Source organism: Kogia breviceps, chromosome 14 (assembly GCF_026419965.1).
Source record: "Kogia breviceps isolate mKogBre1 chromosome 14, mKogBre1 haplotype 1, whole genome shotgun sequence".
Classification (NCBI taxonomy): Eukaryota; Metazoa; Chordata; class Mammalia; order Artiodactyla; family Physeteridae; genus Kogia; species Kogia breviceps.
Window position 1 is genome coordinate 14,271,649 of NC_081323.1, and position 25,208 is coordinate 14,296,856.

General features: G+C 52.9%; 1 protein-coding gene across 3 annotated transcripts in view; it reads left to right on the forward strand.

The window, feature by feature from the left end:
- CDH22 (cadherin 22) overlaps positions 1–25,208 on the forward strand; it is a 127,315-nt gene that overhangs the window by 52,407 nt on the left and 49,700 nt on the right. For all 3 annotated transcript variants that reach the window (XM_059037749.2, XM_059037747.2, XM_067012191.1), the window contains exons 2-3: positions 1,011–1,637; positions 11,809–12,103. In XM_059037749.2, the coding sequence (XP_058893732.1) occupies positions 1,386–1,637; positions 11,809–12,103 (547 nt within the window). In that variant the 5' untranslated portion in view covers positions 1,011–1,385. The remainder of the gene's footprint in view (positions 1–1,010; positions 1,638–11,808; positions 12,104–25,208) is intronic.

The following is a 25,208-nucleotide window of genomic DNA, read 5'->3' on the forward strand; positions in this document are numbered from 1 at the left end:
ACTGAACTGGGCTTGGGGAGAGGAAAAAAGTGGGGACTGAGCCCCTCACCTCGGCTAGTGCTTCTCAGTGCCTGAAACTCTTCCATGAAAGCAGCCTTGCTGTCCCCTGTAAACACCCACATTAAGCCATTATTCATCATTATGGCTTGAGTAGGAGTTGTCCCTCAGATCCTTTCTTGCTGAAAGCAGAATCTGATGGAGGGAGGGAATGAGAGCTGGATTGATCTGGGGAGGCAGTGCTGGTCCAGGAAGGGGAAGTGTCTTTCAGACTCTGGGAAAGGAAGGTTTTTCTGGGGAGTGTGGAGACACCAAAGGCAAGCTCAGAGGGGATGTGACCCTGCCCAAAGCCACACAGGGAGCCTCCAAGCAAGGCCCTCTGGGATTCAGGTGCCTCACCCGTGAAAGGGAGCGTGGAGGGACTCACATGAGGTCAGTGGGCCTTCCCTGGGCCCCGGGTTTGGATGGAATGACCTCTCTGTGCTGCTGTGGGGAGGCAGGAGTGGTGGGTGGTGGGCTGCGTGCTGGACTCTGTGCCCCCAGGAGGCCTGGGTCCTGGGAGCTCTTGAAGACCCCTTTTGGAAGGGGCAGCTTCCTCTCTAGGATGGGGGTTTTCTATGGGGTGGGCTGGGCTGGAGAGATTGTCAGCCAGGGGGCAGGGAAAGCAGCTCATAAGGTCCCTGCCCCTGTGGGCACCCGGGCTGGCCCAGAACCACCAAGAAAGGGCTGGATGCGGGGGCTGTGAGGAAAGGGGGCGTGCCCGGAGAGCGGGGGAGAGGAGAGGTATGCGATGGGAGTGGAAAGGAAGCATCCAGGACTGGGGGAGGGGGAGGGGCAGGGCTACTAGGCCGTGGGCCAAGAAGGCAGGAACCACTCTGTCTTGTTTGCCCCACGCTGCACAGAGCCAGGCACATGGTAGGTGTTTAATTAGTACCTAAAGGACAAAAAGGTAGACCCAACCTGCCCTGTCCCCGCAGAGAGCCTCCTCTGATGTTTTCTTGTTTTTCTCGCAGGCTCCTGGCCCGGACGGCCTCTCCTCCCCGAAGGACCCCTGCGCTCAGGGACCATGGCGCACCCCAGACTCCGGAACTGCCAAGGCGCTGCCTGGTGATCCGGCCGCGGCGACGCCAGGGGGGCGCGGGCGGGGACCCCGGGGGGCCGTCCATGCCCCGGGTGCGGCCGCGCCCCCTCCCCCTCCAGCCGGGCGCCTCCACGGCTGGGCGGCGTTCAGGGCCGCGGGCCTGTCCGGGTGCCCCGTCGGGGGCGGCGCCCCGGAGGCCGCGCTGAGGCCACCATGTGACACGGCGCCGCTCCGTCCTGCCACCAAGCGGCGACGCCCTGGTACCTCCCGTCCATGCTCCCGGGCCCGGGCCCCTCGCAGGCCAAGCATGAGGCCGCGGCCCGACGGTCGGGGGCTCCGGGTGGGAGCGGCGCTGTCGCCCGCGCTGCTGCTGCTGCTGCTGCTGATGCCGCCGCCGCCGCCGGGACCCCTGTGGGCGGCGGGCACGCCTGCGCCCTCGGCGTACGGGGCTGCGCAGAACGGCGCGCCGGGCGCGGGCCGCGTAAAGCGTGGCTGGGTGTGGAACCAGTTCTTCGTGGTGGAAGAGTACACGGGCACCGAACCCCTGTACGTGGGCAAGGTAAAGTGGGACCCCGCACCCGCTGTCCCGCGCCCGGGACCCCGGAGACGCCCTCTGGTAGACGCAAGGGACCCCAGTTCCCCTCCCCCCCTAAATCCCAGTCCCTGCTGCCTCCTGCCAGCTGCCCCTGGTCAGGAGCAGACAATAGGGTCATCACGCTGCTCCCGCTGCTCCCCTACCTACTCCACATCCTTCTCTAGTCCCTCTTCCTTGTGCATCTTAGAGCAGAGAGTACTAGTAGGGAGGGAAACCCAGTCCATCTTGTAGCTAGATGCATCCAGAATGGAGAAACGAGTTTGCAAATCTGATCATGTCACACACAAACTGTCCCCACTGTGTTTAAAATTCTTCAGTAGCTTCCCATGCCCTTGAGGTCAAATCCAGATTCCCTCCCGCCGCTTGCAGAGATCCGGCTCCTCCTCCAGCCTCATCTGCTGCCACGGTCGCTCTGAGTTTCCGACCACAACACCCTTCTGATGCCCTTCTGATGGCCCCTCCGATGCTCCCACAGGCTCCTGCCAGCCCCGTCCCCCCTTATCTAGATTGTTTGCCTCCCTCAACTGCTCTGTCCTGCTCCGTTCTACTACTGCTGCTTACTTTATCCCACACTCAGGCCTCTGCTCAAACGCCACTTCCTCAAAGAAGCTGCCCCTGTCCACACCAGGCTGGGACAGACCCCTCTGCATGTAGGCATCCCTCCCTGTTATGTGCCCTCCTAGGTCCTTGTACCTTTCCTTCATAACACTTAACTATGTGTGTGTTTATTTGATTATGCAGTTAATGCATGTCTTTCCTATTAGATTGTGCGTTTTGCTCACCATAAAATCCCTAGTGCCTAGCACAGACATTGCTCATAAACTGTTCATTGAATGAATGAAAATGAATGAAAGCTGCTTTCTCAAACTCTCTGAGTAAATGTTGCTTAACGTGGCAGAAGATCTGTGCCCTAAGAGTATAAGGAGTTGAGAAGGACTTTTGTTCATCCATTTAATCCCTGATTCCCTCATGGGTGCAATGCTGGAGAGGCAGAGACAAGTGAGATCCAGCCTTTGCCATTTGGGGGCTCCCCAGAGTGGCAAAGACACCCTGGTACATAAAAAGCTTCACAGGTCAGCACCTGGCACTGAGTAGGCATTTAATAAGTGGTATGTCTTGGCTGGCTTCATGGAAGTGTTTTCTAAATGCTGGAGCTGGGTTTTGATGTATGAGTAGGAGTTTGGGCTGATGGGGAAGAGGGCATAGCCTATCAAAAGACATGGAGGCCTGACGGAACCTGGCTTTTTCAGAGCCTTGTCTGCAGTTGAGATGTTGAGGTGGAAGGTGTTTATAGGGCAGGAAAAGCAGCGCAGTGCCCAGGGACAGTTCTCTGGCTACTGCTGAGACCAGTCAGCTTTCCAGGGAGTTTTGGTCAGCAGAGGTGAGGGGGGACCAACTGTGGAATTTCCTGTGTGCTTAAATGAGTCTGAGAATTGGGAGGCTGACCAAGCTGCTCAGTTCAAGGCTCATGGCTCAGGACCCTCAACAAGGAGGAGAGGAAAGTTTGATGTAAACTTGTGGGTTTGTCTTGCAGGAAACCCAGATTCTCACTGGTCTAGATACAGTCATCCCTGGTCCTTGGCTACTCTCCCCTCCATACATGTGGCTGAAGTTGATCCCCACAGCAGAGCAAAGTGAAGATTTGACAGAGCACAGAGAGGTTCATGTCTCTGCTCAAGGTCACCCAGCAAACTAGTGGCAGAGTCTAGGACTCCTGACTCCCAGCCAGGGCGGTGAGATGGTGGGGCTGGTAGAATGGGGTGAGGGGAGGGGGAAGGAGGAACCAGTGCCAGCTGGGCAATAGCTAATGGTGAGGTAGCTAGGGATGCAGACTTTGGAGCCAGACACGCCTGAGCTTGAGGCCCGGTTCTGCCAACCAAGCCATTAACCGTATTACCTGAAACAAGTTACTTCACCTCTCTGGACCTCAGTCTCTTCGTCTGTAAAAGTGGGGCTAGGGGAGCCCACTTCCAAGGGTTGTTGAAAGGATTAACGAAGAAAACTGAGCACAGAAAGTGTTCGGCCTGTGGCCTGGTTGTTTGTTTATTGTTGTTTTCTCATTATTCCCACGTGAAGCACTTCACCCTTAAACTGCAAGGTAGAAATCGTTCCCTTTTGTTGGCAAGGAGCTCGAGGCACAAAGAGGGCAGGCAGGGCTTCCCTGGTGGCGCAGTGGTTGAGAGTCCGCCTGCCGATGCAGGGGACACGGGTTCGTGCCCCGGTGCAGGAAGATCCCACATGCCGCAGAGCGGCTGGGAACCATGGCCACTGAGCCTGCGCGTCCGGAGCCTGTGCTCTGCAACGGGAGAGGCCACAACAGTGAGAGGCCCAAGTACCACAAAAAAAAAAAAAGGAGGGCAGGCAGACAGTGGGCAAGTGGCTTAGCCAGGATTGGAAACTGTGTTCTGATTCTCCAAACATCTCCAAGACCTCCAGGCCTGGGAGAGAGATTTTGGTCCAGGAAACCCCAGAAAGTCAGGGAGGGACTCTGACACATCTCCCTGAATGTCAGCTGTGGTGGTCTCAGGCACCTCAGCCCGCGTCTACCCAGAAGCTGGGGCTCTGAGAAGGCTTCCTCAGCCACTCACCTCCAGAGAAGATGAGAGAAACCAGCCCCTGATTCACCACTTCCAACCTGCATCCACCTAGCCATTATCATCATGAGTCAAACGCCACCCCTATTGCCTTGAACAACAGCCTGTCGGCGATGGGGGGACCCTAGTAAGTCCCTGCCTTAGAAGCTGGGGAAGCTGAGGCTAGAGGCAGAGAACATCATACCAAGGCCAGTTAGCTTTCCAGAGAGTTTTGATTAGCAGAGATGGGGTGAGACCAACGCAGTGGTAGAACCAACCCCAAGAGACAAGGCTCTCTTGACACCGGGTCTGGGCCCAGTGCAATTTTTAAAAAAATTTTTAATTGGAGTATAGTTGATTTACAATGTTGTACAGCTGTACAGCAAAGTGAGTCAGTTATACATATACATATATCCACTGTTTTTTTTTTAAATTTATTTATTTATTTTTGGCTGTGTTGGGTCTTCGTTTCTGTGCGAGGGCTCTCTCTAGTTGCGGCGAGTGGGGGCCACTCTTCGTCGCGGTACGCGGGCCTCTCACTGTCGCGGCCTCTCCTGTTGCGGAGCACAGGCTCCAGACGCGCAGGCTCAGTAATTGTGGCTCACGGGCCCAGCCGCTCCGCGGCATGTGGGATCTTCCCGGACCGGGGCTCGAACCCATGTCCCCTGCATCGGCAGGCAGATTCTCAACCACTGCGCCACCAGGGAAGCCCTATCCACTCTTTTTTAGATTCTTTTCCCATATAGATCATTACAGATTGTTGAGTAGAGTTCCCTGTGCTGTACAATACCGTCCTATATTAAGCATCTTCTATGAGCCAAGCACTGTGCCCGGCCCTGGGGGTCTTCTCCTCACAACAGCCTCTCGCAGTATCCCCAATGCTGTCATGACCACGTTATCTTCCCCCTCCATCATCTTCACCCAGAGCCCCTCCTTGCTTACTCTCAAGGCCACCTCCAGAAAAGCACTCCATGCAGGAAGGAGAGAGAAGTTGCCGTCTCTTTGCAAACATGTGCCCAAAGCACCCTTTCTTGTGAAAGATGGTATAGTGTGTGGTTCAGGGGGGCCAACCAGAGCCAGACTGCCAGGGCTCAAATCCCAGCTCTCGCACATTATTTAACCTCTCTGTGCCTTAGTTTCTTTATCTGCTGAGTGAGGCTATACCTGGCACCTCCTCAAAGAGTTGCAGTGAGGATTCAATGAGTTAGCATATGTCAGGAACCTGGAGAGCACCTCGTATGTGCTCAGTAAGTATTCGCTTTTATTATGATGGGTCTCATCTGTTATTTCCACCACCTAGAGTATGCACAGATATTATGAACCCCTGCCCCCAATCCCGAAAGCCTTCTGGGCAACCTGATGTCCTAGTTTCTCACCACAAAGTAGGGGGATGTGGTTGCCAGCCCACCCCTCGCTCTAGGAATATGAGCTCGGCCTTTTAAAAAAACCACCCGTCCCCTTTCCAGCCAAGTCCCACATTTGTTCAAGTGGTCGTGTGCTTGCATGCACACACACACTCATACCACGCTCTCTCGCTCTTCAGGGAAAAAGGACTTCTCCACGGTTTCAGTTAATTCACTGCTTCCTGGTCCCCCGCCCCAGGGAGCCATAGGGAGCATCTGTCCTTGCCGAATTCCAAAGGTAGCTTAGCAACAGCACCATCAGCTGAGTGAACCCCGGGCACCCAACGGTAACCTATTTTGCAACTGCCTCCTCCATCACTCACCGCCAGGCTCCTGTCGGCACCTGGAGGAACCACTGGCCCCCGTGGTTGTCACCAGGGCCCCACGCCAACAGCTTCCTCTGCTGTCCTGCCCCCCCCTACTCCCCACCCCTGGCAGCCTGGCTCACCTCTTCCCCTCACCTTCTCACAACACCCACCCTCAAAGCAACCTACCAACATTTCCATACAATCTGGGTACTTGGACTAATCCCTTTTCCGAACTGTAATTTCCCCCGAGGCTTCTGTCAGCTGGATGTGGATTTTGTAGGATTTTTAATTTCTTTTTTTTTTTTTAAGAGAGAATTATGGGGTCAGCACTTATGACCAACTCCTGTGGGTGGTGAGATCTATTTTAGATATACGGCAGGATTAAGGTGAGGAGGAGAGCAGATTTAATTAAGTTGCTAATATTTAAAGAAAATTGATGAACTCTTGGTTTACAAGTAGCACAGGCATGAACAAACCCCTCGTTCCAGGGGAGGCTTTTTATTTGATTTGCTTTCCGTTTAAATCCTGGACTCGTTTTATTTGTGTAGCCGCACTGTCCGTTTAATTGTCTTTAATAAGGAAAACGTACCTCTGCTCGCATTTAATTTTGATTTAATTAGGAGGAAGTAATTAATGGCCTCGTAAATCCCATTTTTCAGCCCCCCAGAATGAGAAGGCATCACTCTGGTGTTTTTCATGTTGTTCATGATCCAGGGCTGGGGCTTAGGGAGGGGGAATTCCCTCAGGGGCTGTCTACACTCGGTGCAGAGAAAAGAACCCAGGATGTGGAGCCAGACAGGCCCCGGGCTGCCTCTTGTTAGCTGTGTGGCTTTAAGTACGATATGGGCCCTCTCTGAGCCTCAGCTTGCCAATCTGTACAATGGGGAGAGGATAATCTCTGAGTTACAAGATCATTATGAGCTATCAAGGAGGTAACAGTAGGGGGTCTAGAAGTGTGCCCAGTGACTGACCTTCCTAGTCTAGCTCATGTGCACCTGGGATTATTTAACAGAGTGACTGGATCCTCCAGAAATTCCAGCAGACAGTTGGAGGATTCTAATGACAGTTGTATATTTCATTATTCACGTATTCAATGTTTGGTGCAGTGGCCTATCCTGGGGACCAGGGAGCAATGAACAGCCATATGCTTGATCCTCAGGGAGCTCACCATCTCACACACACACATACACACACACACACACACACACACATACTCACACTCATCTGTCCCACTCCCCCTGTATTTTCTCTGCATGCATTGTCAGGACAGCTAGCATGTGCCAGGTGTGGGGAGTTCAGACAAAGACAAATCAAAGTTAGTCCCTGCCCCTGAGCCCCATGACAACTGAGGAGACAGATTGCAACACAAAGGGGAGTGTGGAGCAGAGGGGAGTGTGCATGGGACAGGGGTACAGAGCAGCAGGAGGGCAAATGGGAAGGCATCTGGGAGGGCTGCCTGAAGGAGGAAACGAGCTGAGTTTAAAAGACAAGAAGATATTGCATGATGGCCCCTGTGTCTCCAGTGGGTCAGGATTTGAGCCTATGGTTCTTGTGTCAGGAGATGGGGGGGATGAACTAGGTGACCCTCAATCTCTTCTGAGACCAGGTGCCAGGAAAGGAGAGAGAACTCATCTTCACTGAGCAATGACTATGTGCCAGGAGCTCCCACATATTATCTGATGAATCTTTGGACTCTATGAGGAAGCATTATCAGTTTCATTTATAGATGGGAAAACTGAGGCTCAGAGGAGGGTAGCCTCTTGCTCAGGGCCAGGCAACAAGTGGGTGACAAAGCTGACGCTGGCACCCGGCCATTCCTGAATACAAGGCCCATCACCTCTCCTGATTTGTGTCGTGAAGTCCTTTTCCAAATGATGAAATAGAGGCTCAGATTGAAAAGGCCGCCGATAACCATGGCCTGCGGGTACAGGGTGGTACAGGCCTCTCCCCCAGCCGTGAAGCCCAGTGAATGCCCTGTAGCCTACTCCATCTTCCTTTCTCCCGCTTCTTTAGCCAGGAACGTTGTAAGTGGACTAACCAGGTTCCAAAGGCTGCAGAGGGGCCAACCTGCGCTTTGGAATCAAACAGAACTAAGCCCAATTTGGTCTGTTCACCTGGAAAATGTGGAGATATTTACGTATGCCACAAAATTAAATTAGATTTCTGCAGAGGCCTGCAATCCGGCACATAGTAGGCGCTCGGTAAATAAGAGCACCGTCCTCCAGCCTCATAGCTGAGATTCTTGAGAAATACCGTCCTGGAGTAGAACCCCAGGCACTTCCTCTCCACTCCAGAGCCAGGACCCAGGCAGATGGGGCGAGCAGCCCCAACCCAGCTCAAATCTGCAGCTCTGAGCTCTTAGCTTCTCCACAGGCCGACCAGCCCTGTTCGGACTCTGCAGTCCCCAGAGAGTAGCCACTGGACCCCACTGTGAGCTCTGTGTCATGCTTCACAGAAGAATATCAGTGACATCACTACTGGCTTCCACTCCCTCCTCCCCCGTCCTCAATGGTAGGTGATCCCTGGCCAGGGTCTGAGAGAAAATGTCAAGGGCAGCAGGGACATGATGGAGACAGAAAGGGAAGGAGACAGCCACTTACAGAGTGTGTAGGTCATTACCAACATGCTCACGTTTCATCTTCACCACACCTGTGCGAGGTAGGACTTGATCTGATTTCTCAGGTGGAAAAACAGACCCAGAAGGGTAAAATTAACAAGCCATGCAGGTTGATCACAACATTAGTGAGCCATGGGATCAGGAGATTGTCTTCCTGCACTTAGCTGGGTGACGAAGCAAATGACCTCCCCTCCCTGTGCCTCAGTTTCCTCATCTGAGAAATGGGAATAATAATAATGTTTCATAGGGCGGTGACGAAGACTAATAAGATTACAGGTGTTAAACGTTCCCCCAAATGGTATCTATTCTACCACACTCTTTGGGAATGTTTACTGATTAAATAAAAGCCCGCAACAGGTCTGATTGGGAAGTGGGTGGAGGCACCCTAAAAGGGAACACGTTTGCCCTCTCCTGTCCCCAGCTCCCCTGGGCAAAGGTGGAGGAAGAGCATAAACAGCAAACAGGAGAGACAGGGCTCCTCATCCCCAGCACTGCCGATGATTCAGGGCTGATGTCTTGAGATAATTTTATTGGGGGTATTAAACTGAGTTATGAGGTTTTTACAATCCATCCACTTATGAGAAATCTATTAACAGTAACTGGACAGGAAGAAGGCTTCTCAGTGGAGCCCAGGACGGGCATTAATTGGGGCAATCTATAACAGGACAGGGACCCGGAAAGGTTCCACCCAACGCCTCCATTTACTCCCTTCAATTTCTGCTGAGAATCAGCAGACTCGCCAAAAAGAGAGAGATGCCCATTAATCGTCTAATGAAATATGAAGATGTTTATGGGCCATTCAATCTTCCAAATGGCACTTCTATAATCCACCTTCCAGACACAAAGTTCCACCGGCAGAATTTATACTCAGGCTTCTCCTGCATGGCAGGGGGTGGGCTTTCATCCCTCTTCATGGTGACTTCATTGGCACCTGTTATCCTGCTGCGTGGGCTGGGGTACATGTCGTCCTGGCCCGAAAGGAGCCTTAGGGATTTTCTTGTTCACGCCCCATCTTTGCGGAAGCTTAGAGAGGAGCAGGGACCTGCCCAAGGTCACCAGCTTCATTGGATGCATTTTCCTCTGCTCAGAGCTGCCTCAGAGATTTGGACGTTGAAGGATAAGGACTTGGGTGTTTCTATTTGGGAGAACAGTCCTTTTGCTGGCTCCTTGCCCAGGAGATCTCAGTGCAGTGAAAACAGCCTGGATTCTGGAGCTTAACAGTGCCTGGATTAAATCCCAGTTATATATAGCTAACATTTAGTAATAATATAATAATAACGATAGCTACCGTTTATGGGACACTTATTATGTCACAGGCAGGGCTGATTTTCAGCTAGTACAAACTGGTATTGTTGTGCCGGTTGTTCAAATAGTGAAAAAGCTCCCTACCTGTGGTAAATAGTCCGTTTCCTCTCCCTTGCCTCAGCTTCCTCAGCCCCTCCGACCTCTCTGTGATCCAGCATCCACTGGGTTCCCACCTGAACCAGCAGGGGCCCTGCTGCAGTACCACTCCATGAGCAGTGCCTCCGCCGGGCTGGCCGTTACATATCATGTCACCTGGTGCCAGGCAGGTGCTAAGGGCTTTATGTGGACTTTACACTCAATTAGCCCTCCAGTACCTCTAGAAGGAGGTGCTATTATGACCCACATGTTAGAGAGGAGGCAGCTGAGGCCCAGAGAGGTACAGTGACTTGTGCAAGGACTCACAGGGAGGTGATGCTGGAGCCGAGGCTGGACCAGGCTGGACTGCCTCTTCTGCCGCCATGGGCTCCTCCCAGGAGGCTTGAGGATGGAGTGAGAAAGCCCAGGCTGTGGACCAGGCCGGTTCCTCCAGCAGTCTGACCTTGAGCAAATCATCCTATTTCTCTAATCCTCAGTGGGGAAATGAAAAAAAAAAAAAAATCTGCAAAGTGAAGTTGGCAAAACCTACTCTAGTAGGGATTTTTAAAAATATTTATTTTATTTGTTTTTATTTATTTATTTTTTTAGGCTGTGTCGGGTCTTAGTTGCAGCATGCGGGGTCTTTCGTTGCGGCACGCTGGCTCTTCGTTGCAGCGCGCGGGCTTCTCTCTAGCTGTGGCACGTGGGTTCCAGAGTGCGTGGGCTCTGTAGTTAGCGGCCCACGGGCTCTCTCGTTGAGGCGCGCAAGCTCAGTAGCTGTGGCGTCTGGGCTTAATTGCCCTGCGGCATGTGGGAGCCTAGTTCCCCCACCAGGGATCCAACCCGCATCCCTTGCATTGGAAGGCAGATTCTTTACCACTGGACCACCAGGGAAGTCCCCTAGTAGGGATTTTTTTCTTTTTAAACAACTCTGAACCAGAGAAGTATGTAAATTACTTAGTACACTGCCTGGCACATAGTAGGTGCTCCTCCAATTTGCATCCCCTTTCCCCCTCTGTCCCTCCACTTCCTGTCCCCACCATGTGCCAGGCCCTGAGGCTGGCTCTCCAGGTACCAGATGAGTAAGAAAATACCTCCGGGGGCTCAGAGACTAGGGATCCTGGACCTATAACTCAGAGTGAGGTCATGGACAGCAGCTTGGAAATTGGTTAGGAATGCAAATTCTGAGGCTCCACCCCAGACCTCCTGGGTCAGAATCTGCTTTTTACCAGGATCTTCAGGTGATTTGCATGCATGTTAAGATTTGAGAAGCGTGGCTACAGCAATCCTACAGGCCAAACATGATAACGATGACTTGCTGTTTTGCAAAGATCTTGGAGGGGAATGGTGGGGTTGGAGGTAGGGGCAGGGAGGGAATCCATAAATGCTTTTGGGAAGAGGTGGCGTCTGAACTGAGCCTCGCAGGATGAGTAGATTTTCAATAGATAGAGAAATAAGGACAGGGCACTCGGAGAAGCAGCAGAGAGCTGTGGAGGTGGTTCTGATTTCTTTGTAAGGGCGATAGGGAGCCATGGAAGAGTTGCAGGGGGGGGAGGACGTGTTCAGATCTGCCCCTGAGGCTGACAGCTCTGGCTGCAGAGGGGAAGGTAGATTACAGGGCAGGGCTGGAGCAGGAAGAGCCATGGCGGGCTAGGGAAACACTCCAGACCAGACAGTGAGGCCTGGGACTGGGATGACGAGTGACTTCCCCAGCCTCAGTGTCTTCACCGAAGAATGGGTATGTCACAGAAGAGATGTGCTTAGGCGCAGGCCCCCAGGGGGACTTGGGCTGGGCGAGCGCCAAGAGGAGCTCCCACCCCAGCCTCCACCGTGCCTTCCTCCCTGCCTCCCCAGATCCACTCGGACTCAGACGAGGGGGACGGGGCCATCAAGTACACCATCTCAGGCGAGGGCGCTGGCACCATCTTCCTGATCGATGAGCTGACGGGCGACATCCACGCCATGGAGCGCCTGGACCGGGAGCAGAAAACCTTCTACACGCTGCGGGCTCAAGCTCGGGACCGCGCCACCAACCGCCTGCTGGAGCCTGAGTCGGAGTTCATCATCAAGGTGCAGGACATCAACGACAGCGAGCCCCGCTTCCTGCACGGCCCCTACATTGGCAGCGTGGCAGAGCTCTCACCCACAGGTGGGTTGCCAGCTCTGAGGGGCGCGGGGAGCCGGGGAGCAGGGGGAGGGGAGCTGCCAGGTTGTGAGCAGGTGCCTGCTGCGGAGAGGGGCAGGGGAGACAGGGTATAGGTGTGAGCCCAGGTGCCCACACGGACTCAGGCACAGTTCCGGGCAGTCGCAGCTGCGCTTCTGGACAGAGACACACACATGCTCTCAGGCACATACACGGGCACAGTCCCTACGTGGACATGGACCTACGTGCAGGCACAGAGACGTACTTGGACGTGCTCATACACCCACACAGAATCCCACAGGCCAAGACCCACTTACAAGCACAGCTGTCCACGTGTACGCAGCCCGGCTCAGGCACGGCCCCATGCGTGGGCAGCATCGGGACAGTCACACACACAGGCACGGCTGTCCACCTGGACACGGCCCTTCCCCAGACTTCGACTCACCCAGACACAGCACAGCCCTTGGCCGCAGCTCCCGCACAAATGCAGGCACAACCGAACGTGGGCACACCTACAGCCTAAATCAACCAGAGTGGGCATAGCTGAAGCAAGACCCCACCACACAACCAGACATGCCCTCACACTAGACACAGCTACATGCAACGTCACCCAGGAAACAGCCCCTCACGTGGATGCAGCTTATGCACAGACACCTGCCTAGACACAGGCAAAAGCCACAGCCAGACATTTTTACCATCCTGGGGTCGGGCTTCACCAGAGTGTAGCCGCAGACAGGCATGGGCGCGGCCAGACGCGACAACCTCCAGACAGCTTCCTCCACGGCCCACAGGAAGCCCCGGTACACCAAGACCCAGACACCTGGGGGCACAGGCTCACAGAGGTGGCCGAGCCCCCGGACACAGATTCAGCCGCCTCTACCCAGGTGTGGCTGCAAACACCGGGGGCACCGCGCACACACAGTTGTAATAGGAAAGGCAGGACCCACACCGAAACACACATCTGCAAGAAGCCTTCAGACCCAGCCATCCTCAGAAACACATCTGCACAGCAGCGGGACACTGGAAGGAAAGGTGGGACGAATCTGCCTCTTCCCCCACCGTGGGGCCCACAGGTAGCTGAATGACCATCAAGGCCCCACCTAGCCGAGGGCTCCTGGTAGGAGCTGGAGTCGTGGCGTGAGGGGCAAGCCAGTAGCTGCCACCTTTCCCACCCCGTTAGGCTAAGTCACCTGCAAGCCAGACTGGACGGGGGGGAGCCGTGGCCCTAGGTCCTAGAACACGTCTTGTCGCTGACATACTGTGGCCAAGGGCTTGGCACTGCCTCTCACTTGGCCTTCCAGCTCTGCAGCTACATGTCAGAGGCTGGGGGAATTTGGGTTCTTGGGGAAGAGTGCAGTCAGCCCTGGCTTCCCCAGATTGGACCGGATCTGGCAGATTGGTGGGTAGTGAGCGGGCAGCCGGTGACAGAAGAGAAGGGAGTGGACCGGAGAAAATGGTGAGCACAAAGGAACGGTGGGAGAACAGGGAACGGCGAGGGTGTGAATGTGGGTGTGGGCTGGCATTCACGCACGCACGGGGCACGCGTGCCTGCTGTGCATATGCATCTCACGCGTGCACAGGTGTGCCCCTGCGCGGCCATCAAGGCCCGTGTGTGCGTATGACAGGCTATGCGTCCGTTGAACGGACTCATTCGTTCATTGAACAAATATGCATAGGCACTGGGGACACAGCGAGGAGAAGGTAGACCAGCCTCCCTGCTCTCTCACAGAGGGGACGTCCTGGCCGAGGGAGACAGGCAGGAAGCAAGTTAACAGATCATGGGTCTGGGAAGATGACACTGAAGCAAAGACTTGAAAGAAGCGAGGGCACATGGGCCCTAGGGAACAGCATTCCAGGCAGTGGGAACAGTACATGCAGAGGTCCCGAGGTGGAGTTCCCTCTGAGGGGCAGCGGAGGAGCGACCAGGTCATGCAGCCACGTGGTCATAGTCAGGCTTTTGCCTTTTAGGCTCAGCAAGCTGGGAAGTCAGTGGAGGGGCTTGTTCGGAAGAGTGACACGGTGTGACTTAATTTTAACAGGATCCTTTGGCCGTTCCACGAAGACTGGATGGGAAGGTGGGGTAAGGGCAGAAGCAGATTGCCCATTGAGAAGGATATTGCAGTCACCTAGGCAGGAAACGATGGTGGCTTGGAACAAGGTGGTACCAGTAAGGGTATTAAAAAGAGGTCAACTTCCGGATATACTTCAAAAGTAGAGCTGAAAGGGCTTCCCTGGTGGCGCAGTGGTTGAGAATCCGCCCGCCGATGCAGGGGACACGGGTTCGTGCCCCGGTCCGGGAGGATCCCACGTGCCGCGGAGCGGCTGGGCTCGTGAGCCATGGCCGCTGAGCCTGCGCGTCCGGAGCCTGTGCTCCTCAACGGGAGAGGCCACAACAGTGAGGCCCGCGTACCACACACACACAAAAAAGAGCTGAAAGCATTTGCTAATAGATTGGACGTGGGGCATGAGAGAAAGAAAATTCAAGGATGACTATCGAGATTTTGACCTGGGCAATTGAATAGATGGAATCTCCATTTACTGAGATGGGAGAAACAGTGGGAGGAACAGATTTTGGGGGGACGGAGGGAAATCAGGAGTTTGGTTTCAGACCTGCTAAGTTGGAAGGATTTATTAGAAAGCCAAGGAGAGATCTTGGAAGAGGCAGTTCAGTATACAGGTTCAGCAGCAAGGTCTGAGCTAGAGAGAGAAATTTGGAGGTTGTCCATGGCGAAGACCCAGGGAGTACTTAGAACTCAATTTTGCAAGTGGGGAAACTGAGGCTCAGAGCAGGAGTGATGGGTCCAAGGTCACACAGCAAGTGAGAAGTAGCTTAAACCCCTGACTTCCCAGGTCCAGCAGCCCTCACTCCTGGACTCAGACTCTGGCCGAAGGAGACGTGGCCCTCTCTCTCTTCACCCAAAACTGAACTGCATGTCTCTGCATGGAAAAGGCCAGAAAGATGGTGAGAGAGATAAGGCTGGAGAAGGAAGCTGGAATCATATGCGAAGGACTTGAGGGAAGCACATCGCCTGGGAAAGGCTTAAGCAAGGAAGTAATGTGGGTAGACTTGCATTTTAGTTTTTTTTTTTTTTTTTTTTTTTTTTTTGTGGTACACGGGTCTCTCACTGCTGTGGCCTCTCCCGCTGCGGAGCACAGGCTCCGGACGCGCAGGCTCGGCGGCCGTGGCTCATGGGCCCAGCCGCTCCTCGGCATGTGGGATCCTCCCGGACCGGGGCACGAACCCGTGTCCCCTGCATCGGCAGGCGGACTCTCAACCAATGCGCCACCAGGGAAGCCCCAGACTTGCATTTTAGAAATCCCCCTCTGCTGTGGGGTGGAGAGTGGATGGGGATGAGGGGTCCAGAAGGAGGTGCAGCCCCGTATGCGCCATGTTGGCTTGCCCATGACCACTTCACTCTCACTTCCACTCTGAGTGGTGGCAGGCCTGATGTCAACATCCCCATTGAACAGATGGGAACACCAAGGCTCAGAGAGAGGAGAGGATGTACCCACAGTCACATAGCAAGTCAATGACTGAGCAAGTTGGGCTTGGCTCCCAGGCTGTTGGAGCAGCAAGGTTCTTGTGTCACTCGTGGGGAAAGTGAGACCGAGAAAGGGGCAAGGACTCATTCAAGGTCACCCAGAGAGTGGGAGGCAGCGCCAGCCCCCAGCTTCATGAGCACGGCCCCAAGGAGCCCCAGCCCTCCCTCACCTTCCTCTCCCGGTCCACTGACCCTGACATTCCGCTCAGGAAAAAGCGGGGACTTAACTAGGACAAGCCAGGGGAACCCAGGAGGGGGAAAGAGGAAGCAGAAATTAAATTAGTTTATTTCATTTGAGCAACTTTTTGAAGGGGAAGCAAATCCGACACGACACCGGGGTGCTTACAGAGACTCCAGGCGGCTTTGAAAATCAGTCACAATTACTGAGCCTCCTGATCTGGGCTGAGCGGGGTGGGGCCTGACAAGCAGCACCGGGGTCTGGGCCGCTTCGGAGATCAGAAGGAGCAGGGACACAGCTTGGAACATGAAAGGCAGCAGCGCTCACAAATTAAACCACTCGCAGCTTAAAAGGGAAGGGAAGTGTGCCGGGGGCCTCCGATGAGCCATGCTTCTGAGGAGGGGCACGCCAGCCATGCTGAGCCTAACGCGGTGGAGCGGGTCCTGCATCTGACAGTCTGGAGGCCTGGCTCCCCGCGTGACCTTGGGGAAGTCCCTGCCCCTCTCTGGGCCCCACATTCCCTTTTGAGCACGGAGGGGCCTCATTCATGCCCGGATGTTTACTGAGTGCCTACTCTGTGCCAGGCACTGTTCCAGGCATTGGGGATTCTTAGAAAGCCTACAGCTAGAGCAAGGAGAGAGACGGGAAAGAAATAAACAAGTCAACATATAAATGCACCCTGTGGTGTAAGTGCTGTGAAGGATAAGGGAATTGAGAGTTATATTGGAGGAGTGCTCTTTTAGACGGGTCAGGGAAGGCCTTTCTTTTTTTTTATAAGAGAACACTGGAACAAAGATCTGAAGGAACCAAGGGAATGGACAAAGGAGCTATGTGAAACAGTGGTTTTCAAAGTTTATTGTGCATCCAAGTTACTTGGAGGACTTGTTAAGACACAGATGGCTCCCCTCTCCACCCCAGGGGTTCTGACTCAGTAGGTCTGGGCTATTAGAAATGTTTGCATTTTTTTATTTTATTTATTTATTTATTTTTATTTTTATTTTTTTTTTTGCGGTACACGGGCCTCTCACTGTTGTGGCCTCTCTCGTTGCGGAGCACAGGCTCCGGACGCGCAGGCTCAGCGGCCACGGCTCACGGGCCCAGCCGCTCCGCAGCACGTGGGATCTTCCCGGACCGGGGCACGAACCCGCGTCCCCTGCATCGGCAGGCGGACTCTCAACCACTGCGCCACCAGGGAAGCCCAAAATGTTTGCATTTTTAACAAAGATGCTGTCAAAGGTGGTGCTGATGCTACTGGTTCAGGGACCGCACTTGGAGAACCACTAAGCGAGAAGAAGAATGTTCCAGGCAGAGGGAACGGCGAGAGCAAAGGTCCTGAGGAATAATGTGTTTGGTCATGTTTGAGGAATAGCAAGGAAGTCAGTGTGGCTGAAGAGAACAGTAAATGAGGGGGAGAGGATCCAAGGAGGTCAGAAGAGGTACCGGAAGCTGGACCACATAGGACTTTGTAGCCATTGAAAGCTTTGGTTGTACTGTGAGTGAGATAGGGAACAGAGGAGTTATATGATCCAACGTAGGTTTTTAAAAGATGATTTGGGGGCACCCCTGGTGGCGCAGTGGTTGAGAGTCCACCTGCCGATGCAGGGGACACGGGTTCGTGCCTCGGTCCGGGAGGATCCCACATGCCGCGGAGCGGCTGGGCCCGTGGGCCGTGGCCGCCGAGCCTGCGCCTCCGGAGCCTGTGCTCCGCGACGGGAGAGGCCACAGCAGTGAGAGGCCCGCGTACCGCAAAAAAATATATATGTGATTTGCTGGCCGCCATGTTGGAAATAGACTGTAGGGGTCAAGGATAGAAGAGGGAGATCAACGAGGAGACAACTGCAGTCTTGGGAGCAAGAGGTGATGGTGACTTGGATTCTGGATGTATGCTGAAGGTAGAACCAACAGGTTTGTGAGGGATTGGATGTGGGAAGTGAGAGAGAGAGAAGACAAGGATGATGATGAAGTTTTTGACCTGAACAACTAGATGGATGGAGCTGCTATTGCTGAGATGGGGAATGACCCAGGAAGAGCAAGTTTGCAGCACAAAATTCAGAATTCATTATTGGACATGTTAAGATTGAGATGTCTACTAGAAATCCATGTGGAGTTCTCAAGGGGACAGTTGGATCTCTGAGTCTGGAGGTCAGGAGCAAGATCAGGGCTGGAGTTACAGCTTTGGAAGTCATCAGCAGAGAGAGAGAATTTAAAGCTTGAGGCTGGGTGAAATCAACAAGGGAGTGAGTATTGTTAGAGAAGAGTTAGACTAGATAATCTCTTGATGTTAGGGGGCTAGACCCCTTCCCTAGGCTGTCACAACCCGACCAGTGGACCACAAGAGAATTTCACAGAGCTCCTGTGCCCAGTTCAACTCCACCTACTTATGAATGCCAGCTATGTATAAGACAAAATGCTTGGCACTGTTGGGGATACAAAAATGAGAAGTTCAATCCAACACACATCTATTAGCCACTACTTTATTCTGGGCACTGCAGGGGATGTAAAGATAAGTAATTGAATTAAAACCACAAGTGTTTATTAGCACCCATTATATACAAGGCCTCCAGTGTACTTGGCTCTGGAGGGGTTGCAGAGATGACTCACCCAACTAAGCAAACATTTATTAGCACCTACTTTATATATATATAGCCCCAAGGGGATAGAAAAATAAGCAGTTGGTTTAATTCAGTAAATACATAATAGTTCCTACTGTGTACATGCCACTTTTTTTTTCTTTTTTTTTCTGTACCTCTGTCACTTTGCTAGGTATGTGGGGATACAAAGATAAGCAAGATACTGCCACTGACCTCAAAGTAGTAGCAGATCAGTTTCATCTGTGGTGCCAACTCTGATCGACTGGTAGTGACTGTAGGGCTGTGTTGAGGAGTCTGAGGTCTCATTTGGGCTCAACAGAAAAGAATGCCACAGTCGATTAGTGATGTCTGCTGGGAGCAAAGGAAGGAGAATGTAGTGAAGGAGAACGTGTATGTGGTGGCACATATACCATAGGATGGGCATTACTGGACCATGGGATTGGGGCTCAACAGACTGTCGAAATGGGCAGGGCCCCTGCCACAGCTGCTTTCCCATGTATTCCAATCCCTTCTGTGAGCAGCATCTTTAATAGATGGAAAAAGACTTTCGTAGTACAGTCTGCGCTTCTTGGGACATTCACTAAATAATAGCTTTCGGCCAACACTGCTTTCACAAAGCTATTTCCCTTTATTCTCACAGTCCTGGGGAATAAGCAGGGCATGTATTTCTATCCTCATTTTACCAATGAGGAGATAAATGCAGAGAGAGATAAAGTAACTTGCCTGAGGTTCCATACTAAGAGCTGGAGCCGGAACCAGAACCAGAACCTAAACTACTTGGCTCTGTGTACATGGGAAACAGTCACAACCATATCTTTAGTGTACACAGGACTTTACAGCTTGCAAAGCACTTTCACATCCCTAATCTCATTTCATCCTCCCAGGAACTCTCTTGGGTTAAGTGTTGACACCCCCATTTTACAGCTGAGGAAACTGAGGCTCAAGAGAAGAGGGGAAATAAGATCGGGAGGGCACACTATCTGATTTCCAAGCCCCGTGCTTGGGAGGATGGTGGCAGAGAGGAAAGGAGAAAGGCAGGAGGCCATGTGCTCCCCAAGGGTCTCATTTGGGGAGGGCAGTGGCTGCTTGGGAGCCTTCAATTGTCCCATCTGCAGCTGGAGAGAGTGTGGCTCAACAGCCCTCAGGCCCAAGCCAGGAATCAATCGCTGGCCTCTGCAGAGACAACTTCTAAAGATGTTTTTAATTAAAGTCCAGGAAGATCTATATGTGCAATATCTCCTTGCCTAGCAACGACACTGGCTCTCACCACCCAGAATGGGGAGAAATGGGATAGGAGGTTTCTGGTGGAGAGAGGTGGCAGAGAAGAACAGAGGCCCTGGCCCTCAGGAGTCGGCCCCATATCTTTCTTTGTCTTTTCCATCAACAAGTCACTCAGCAAACATGAGCACCCTCGCTATGCTAGGCCCTGTGCCCACGTGGCAGTGGGTACAAAGGTGACAAATCTACCATCCTGCCCTCAAGGGTCTAGCACATAGTAGGTGCTCCGTAGATATTGGGGGACTGAATGGAACTGAATTATAAGCCAAAACTGTTTGCTTTCTGCAACTGTGGCAGAGAGATGCTAGCGCAGAAACTTAGAATGTTGCTGCCCGAACAAACAAGGTGACCGGACTACTCCACAGAGGGTTCCGTTTAAATGTGGGGAGGATAGAAGAGCCTATGGGACTCAATTAGGGATAGTAGGGGAGTCCCTTCTCTCAGGGGGACAGATGAGAACCACACACACACTCAAGTATTGCCTGCCCGGGTGAGTCCATGGCTACCTCTTTCTGTCCCTCTCTCTCTCTCTCTTTGTCTCTCTCTCTATCTCTGCCTCTCTTACCCTCGTCTCTCTGTCTCTGTCCTAATTTCTCCCTATGTGTCTGGGTACCTCTGTTTTTCTCACTTTCTCTCTGTCCATCTCTCTGCATCTCTGTCCCTCTGTCCCTTGTTTCTCTGTCTCTGACCCATTTTCTTGCTCCATCACTCTATGCCTCCTTCTCTGTCACTTGTCTCTGGACCTGCCTCTCCCCCCCCCTCTATCCTCCGACCTCCCCTTCCCATGCAGCCATTTTCCTGAATCTCCTGTGTATCATTCATCTACATTAGGCTGCCTTGGGTGGGCAGCCAGAAGTGCGGTTGAAGCCAGTCCAGTAAGCTGGCATTGTAAGTGATGAGCAAAGAGCGAGATGGGAGGGGCGTGGTGAGGGGGGAGTTTGAGAAGGGGCTTGTTTCCTGTGTAACCTGAATGTTCCCAGGGACTCGACAAGTGGTTTTTAATTTTTAATAGAAAGCATTCCAAGCAGTTCCGGCAGCGGCAGGGGGTGGGACTCGTGTTTCATAAATGTTTGACAAGCTAAATGGGAGCCAAGGGTTTCCCCAGGCCCAGCAGGGCAGCAAGGGGAGGTAGGGAAGAGGCAGGATGATAATAATGACAAACATCTTCATAATCATGACTCTTGGTCACCTCAGTTGAGGACTCTGTTCTTTTCCAGAGCGTTTCATCTCCTTCATCTTATTAAGGGGTATCCCTCACCCAGGAGGCAGGAAGGGTAAAGTGTTGTCTCCATTTTATGGAAGGGGAACTGAGGCCCAGTCAGGCTAAGTAGTTTTCCCACTGCCACACAGAGAGCCAAGGAGAGGGCTGGAATGAGAATTTGTCCACAATCCCTGACATCCACTCCACATGACACCACCTTCTCCCTGAGCAGCCGGAGGTCCTGGGGCCCAATTGGGGGCTTCCGTTGGATTTCACAGACAGCAAAGGTTAAAGGGACAAGAAGGGAAAGAATTCTGGCCTGGGAGCCAGAGCATGGATTCCAGTTCTGGCCCCATGGCAAACCATGTCAGAAACCAGATTAACTAGAAGTGAGGAGTGGGCAAGCCCCCTCCTTCCTGATACTGGTACCCACGGGTCTCCTGCTCAGGGCCAAGGACACAGACCCAGAGATCTTCTTTTTTTTTTTTTTTTTTTTTTTTTTTTTGCGGTATGCGGGCCTCTCACTGTTGTGGCCTCTCCCGTTGCGGAGCACAGGCTCCGGACGCGCAGGCTCAGCGGCCATAGCTCACGGGCTTAGTTGCTCCGCGGCATGTGGGATCTTCCCGGACCAGGGCACGAACCCGTGTCTCCTGCATCGGCAGGCGGATTCTCAACCACTGCGCCACCAGGGAAGCCCCCAGAGATCTTCTGACCATACAGAGAGGGGAGAAAGAAATAAACTCTTATTGAGCACCTACTACATGCCTGGCTTCACCAGCCACTTAAATCCATCATCTCTAATTCTCACAGCACCTCTGAGAGGCAGAGTGGGCCCCTCTAAATTACAGGTGAGGAAACAGGTCAAACAGGGGGAAAGACTTGACTGAGGGCACAGAGTGAGGAAGTGGTGGGATTAGAACCCAGGACTCTCTGATGCTGAAGTCCACCCAGTGTCCATGAAGTTGTGAGGGGAATCTCTTTGTAGGAGTGTCCAACTTCTCACGCTGACTTGGTGGCTTGTGTCATCCTTGCTGCTTCCTTCTGGGTGCCAGTCTCAGTACAGGCACAGTGAGGGTGACATGCTGGCTACAGTGTTGTGGGTTTGAATCTCTTCCTACCACTTACTAATAACCTAATCTTAGGAAGGTCATTGAGCCTCCTGTGACTCAGTTTGCTCATCAGTTCAGTCAAAGGCTGGGTCTAGGGCATCAGTTCTCAGTCTGGAATGCGCTTTAGAATCGCTGCAGGAGCTTTTAAAATCCCCTTGCCTTGGGCTTCCCTGGTGGCGCAGTGGTTGAGAGTCCGCCTGCCAACGCAGGGGACGCGGGTTCGTGCCCCGGCCCGGGAAGATCCCACGTGCCGCGGAGCGGCTGGGCCCGTGAGCAGCCATGGCCGCTGAGCCTGCGCGTCCGGAGCCTGTGCTCCTCAACAGGAGAGGCTGCAACAGGAGAGGCCGCAACAGTGAGAGGCCCGTGTAACGCAAAAAAAAAAAAAAAAAAAAAAAAAATCCCCTTGCCTGTGCTCCACCCCAAGAGAGCTCTATTAAATTGGTCTGGGATGGGGGCTCAGCATCAGTTTTACTTTAAAGCTCCTAAGAGATTCTAATATGCAGCCAGGTTGAGAACCACTGGTTTCTGTGCTCTCCAAGGACCAGCCTTTCCATAGCCAACATTCCACATGGAGCCCTGGGCTCTGGGATGCTGTTTACCCGAGAATCCTTTGGGCAACCCTTCCTATGCCAGCCTGGAATTAGGCCCTTGATCCCGTGTAGCGGGACTGGGTGGCAGCACCATGGACAGCAAATGGCTCATTCTAGCCAATCCCATCCCTGCTTCTGGAAGTCTGGGCTTGAACCAGCTGCCAGAGAGCGAGACTCCTGAGCCCAGTTCCCCGCTACCCCTCTGCTCCTCCCTCCCTCTCCTTTCTTTGACTCTTCTCTCACTTGCCTGTCTACTTCTACTGATCCCCTCACCTACAACCTTATGAGGCAACATACATGTGTGTTTTGACATCAGGTCGACCTAGGTTTGAATCCTGCCTCTCCTCTTTCCTTGCCAGATGAATTTAGCCAGGGGCTGTTCTTGCTGCTGAACAAGGAAATCTATTTGAGTTCTCACAGCGATCCTGAGAGCTTGGTAGTAATATTACCCCCATCTCACAAATGATGAAATTGAGGCAAAAGGGTTCATTACTACACTTCACTCAGCCTCCATTTCCTCGTCTGCAAAGTGGAAATCTTAATAGAGCTTACTTCAGGGCTCTATTATATGAATTCCATGAGATGCTATACATAAAGGGTTTATTATAGTATGTAGCACAAAGAAGTTAGTTAATAAACCTAATCTATCATTATCATTGAATAACGGTATTTCATAATGGGTTTCATTATTATTCATTATTAATTTACATTGTCACCCTTCACTGTGCAGAGCAGTTTCCTCATCTGTAAAATGGAAGTGATGCAGGATTGCTCTGGAGTCAGCTCGTATCAGCTCATGAGAGCCAAATATTGATTTTCGGGAGTTTTATGAGCCACTTGATACCACATTCATAGCTTGAAATTGGCCATGGTGAGAGTATTTACACCGTAGAAATCAGCAAACACTACAAAGCAGGGAATTCCTCCCTACCCCTCCATCCCCCAGAACCAATGGTTAAACATTTGCCGGCACGCCACTGCATCTACATCAGAGAATTGGTGTGAGGACTGAAGGAGAGAATGGCCATGATGGCGCATTGCAAAATGCAAACTGCTGATCTTAGGGGGACGGCACAAGGTGGTCCTACAGCAGCCACAAGCCTGGCACCCTTTTGGCTGCCGATTCTGGGAGCTGCTGACTTGTGAAGTAGGCGGGAGGGCGTGTGGGGCCTTGGGGAATCAGTGGTGAATCACTGACCCTTTGCCAGCCCCACATGTCGGCATTAACTGTAATGGCTGCAATAAAGAATCCCAGATCGGGGAAATGATTCCATCGTCCCCGCGGGAGTCCCAGGGATGCAGCCAGGGATAGAGAGAGAGAGAGAGAGCTCCTCCTTGTCCCTGGGGAGTCACTCAGCCCGGCACTGTGCCTTGCCCAGGGGGTGAGGGGAGAGTGACAGGGAGACCCTCTCTCATAACTGTTACAACAGCTACTATTTATTGAGCACCCACCGTGAGCCTGATGCTTTATGTATCATCTCTCATTTCAGTTTGTCTGTGAGAGAGGCTTGATTGTACCATTGTGTCCAGGCATGCAGCGTCTGCCAAGAGGACAACCTGTGTTTATTGAGTTCTTAGTATGGGATAGGCACTGTCCTCGGTGCTGAATACAGAAACCTATTTGAATTCTGAAACCAATCCCAGGAGTTTGGTGGTACTCTCACCCTCATGTCACAAATGAGGAAATTGAGGCAAAAATGGGGTTCATGGCAGGCGCAAGGCCAAACTGCTAATAAGCGGCAGAGTCACTGATTGTGATTCAGTACACCAGGCCACCATCCATCCGGAGTCACTGTGTGTGTGTGTGTGTGCTGACTCTGGCTCCCAGAGGACTTTGGCCTTAGAGAGTCCTGGGTTCAAATCCCACCACTTCCTCAGTCTGTGCCCTCAGTCGAGTCTTTTCCCCTGTTTGACCTCTTTCCTCACCTGTAATTTAGAGGGGCCCACTCTGCCTCTCAGAGGTGCTGTGAGAATTAGAGATGATGGATTTAAGTGGCTGGTGAAGCCAGGCATGTAGTGAGTGCTCAGTAGGGTTTGTTTCTTTCTCCTCTCTCTGTTTAAGAGGCGGTACCTGGGATCATGCCCTTGCCCTGAATAGGAGACACCTGAGTACCAAGCACCAGGAAGGAGGGGGCTTGCCCAAACCTCTTCCCCAGCTTCTCCAGGCAACTCTGACATGGTTGATGGGGAGCTGAAGCCACCAAAGAGAGGCGCATTGCAGGGCCGGTTTAGGAGGCCGGGAGGGGGGACAAGGAGAGGGAAATGAGAAATGCAAAAGAGTGAAAAATAAATACATGTGTCTATCTGGAGTGATCGAGGGCCCCAGGCTGGAGGTGGGAGGGGCGGGTGGCCGGCTGGGCTTAGCAGAATTGCTGCACTAGCACTTCCAGAGCCTCACTCATTAGCCAGTCAGTGAACTGGCGTCACCCCTCAGCATGCCACCCCGCTGGCCCAGAGAGCCCAACCCACCAGGAGGGCCCTACTCAGAACCTCAGGAGGCCTGGGCCCCATCCCCTCACCATCAGGGCACCCCGAAGAGGGCATCTCCTTGAGGTGAGGTCTGAGTCTCATCCCCCTTGGGTCCTATCCTGAGCCCCCAAGACTCCCTCTTGGGTCTTGCAT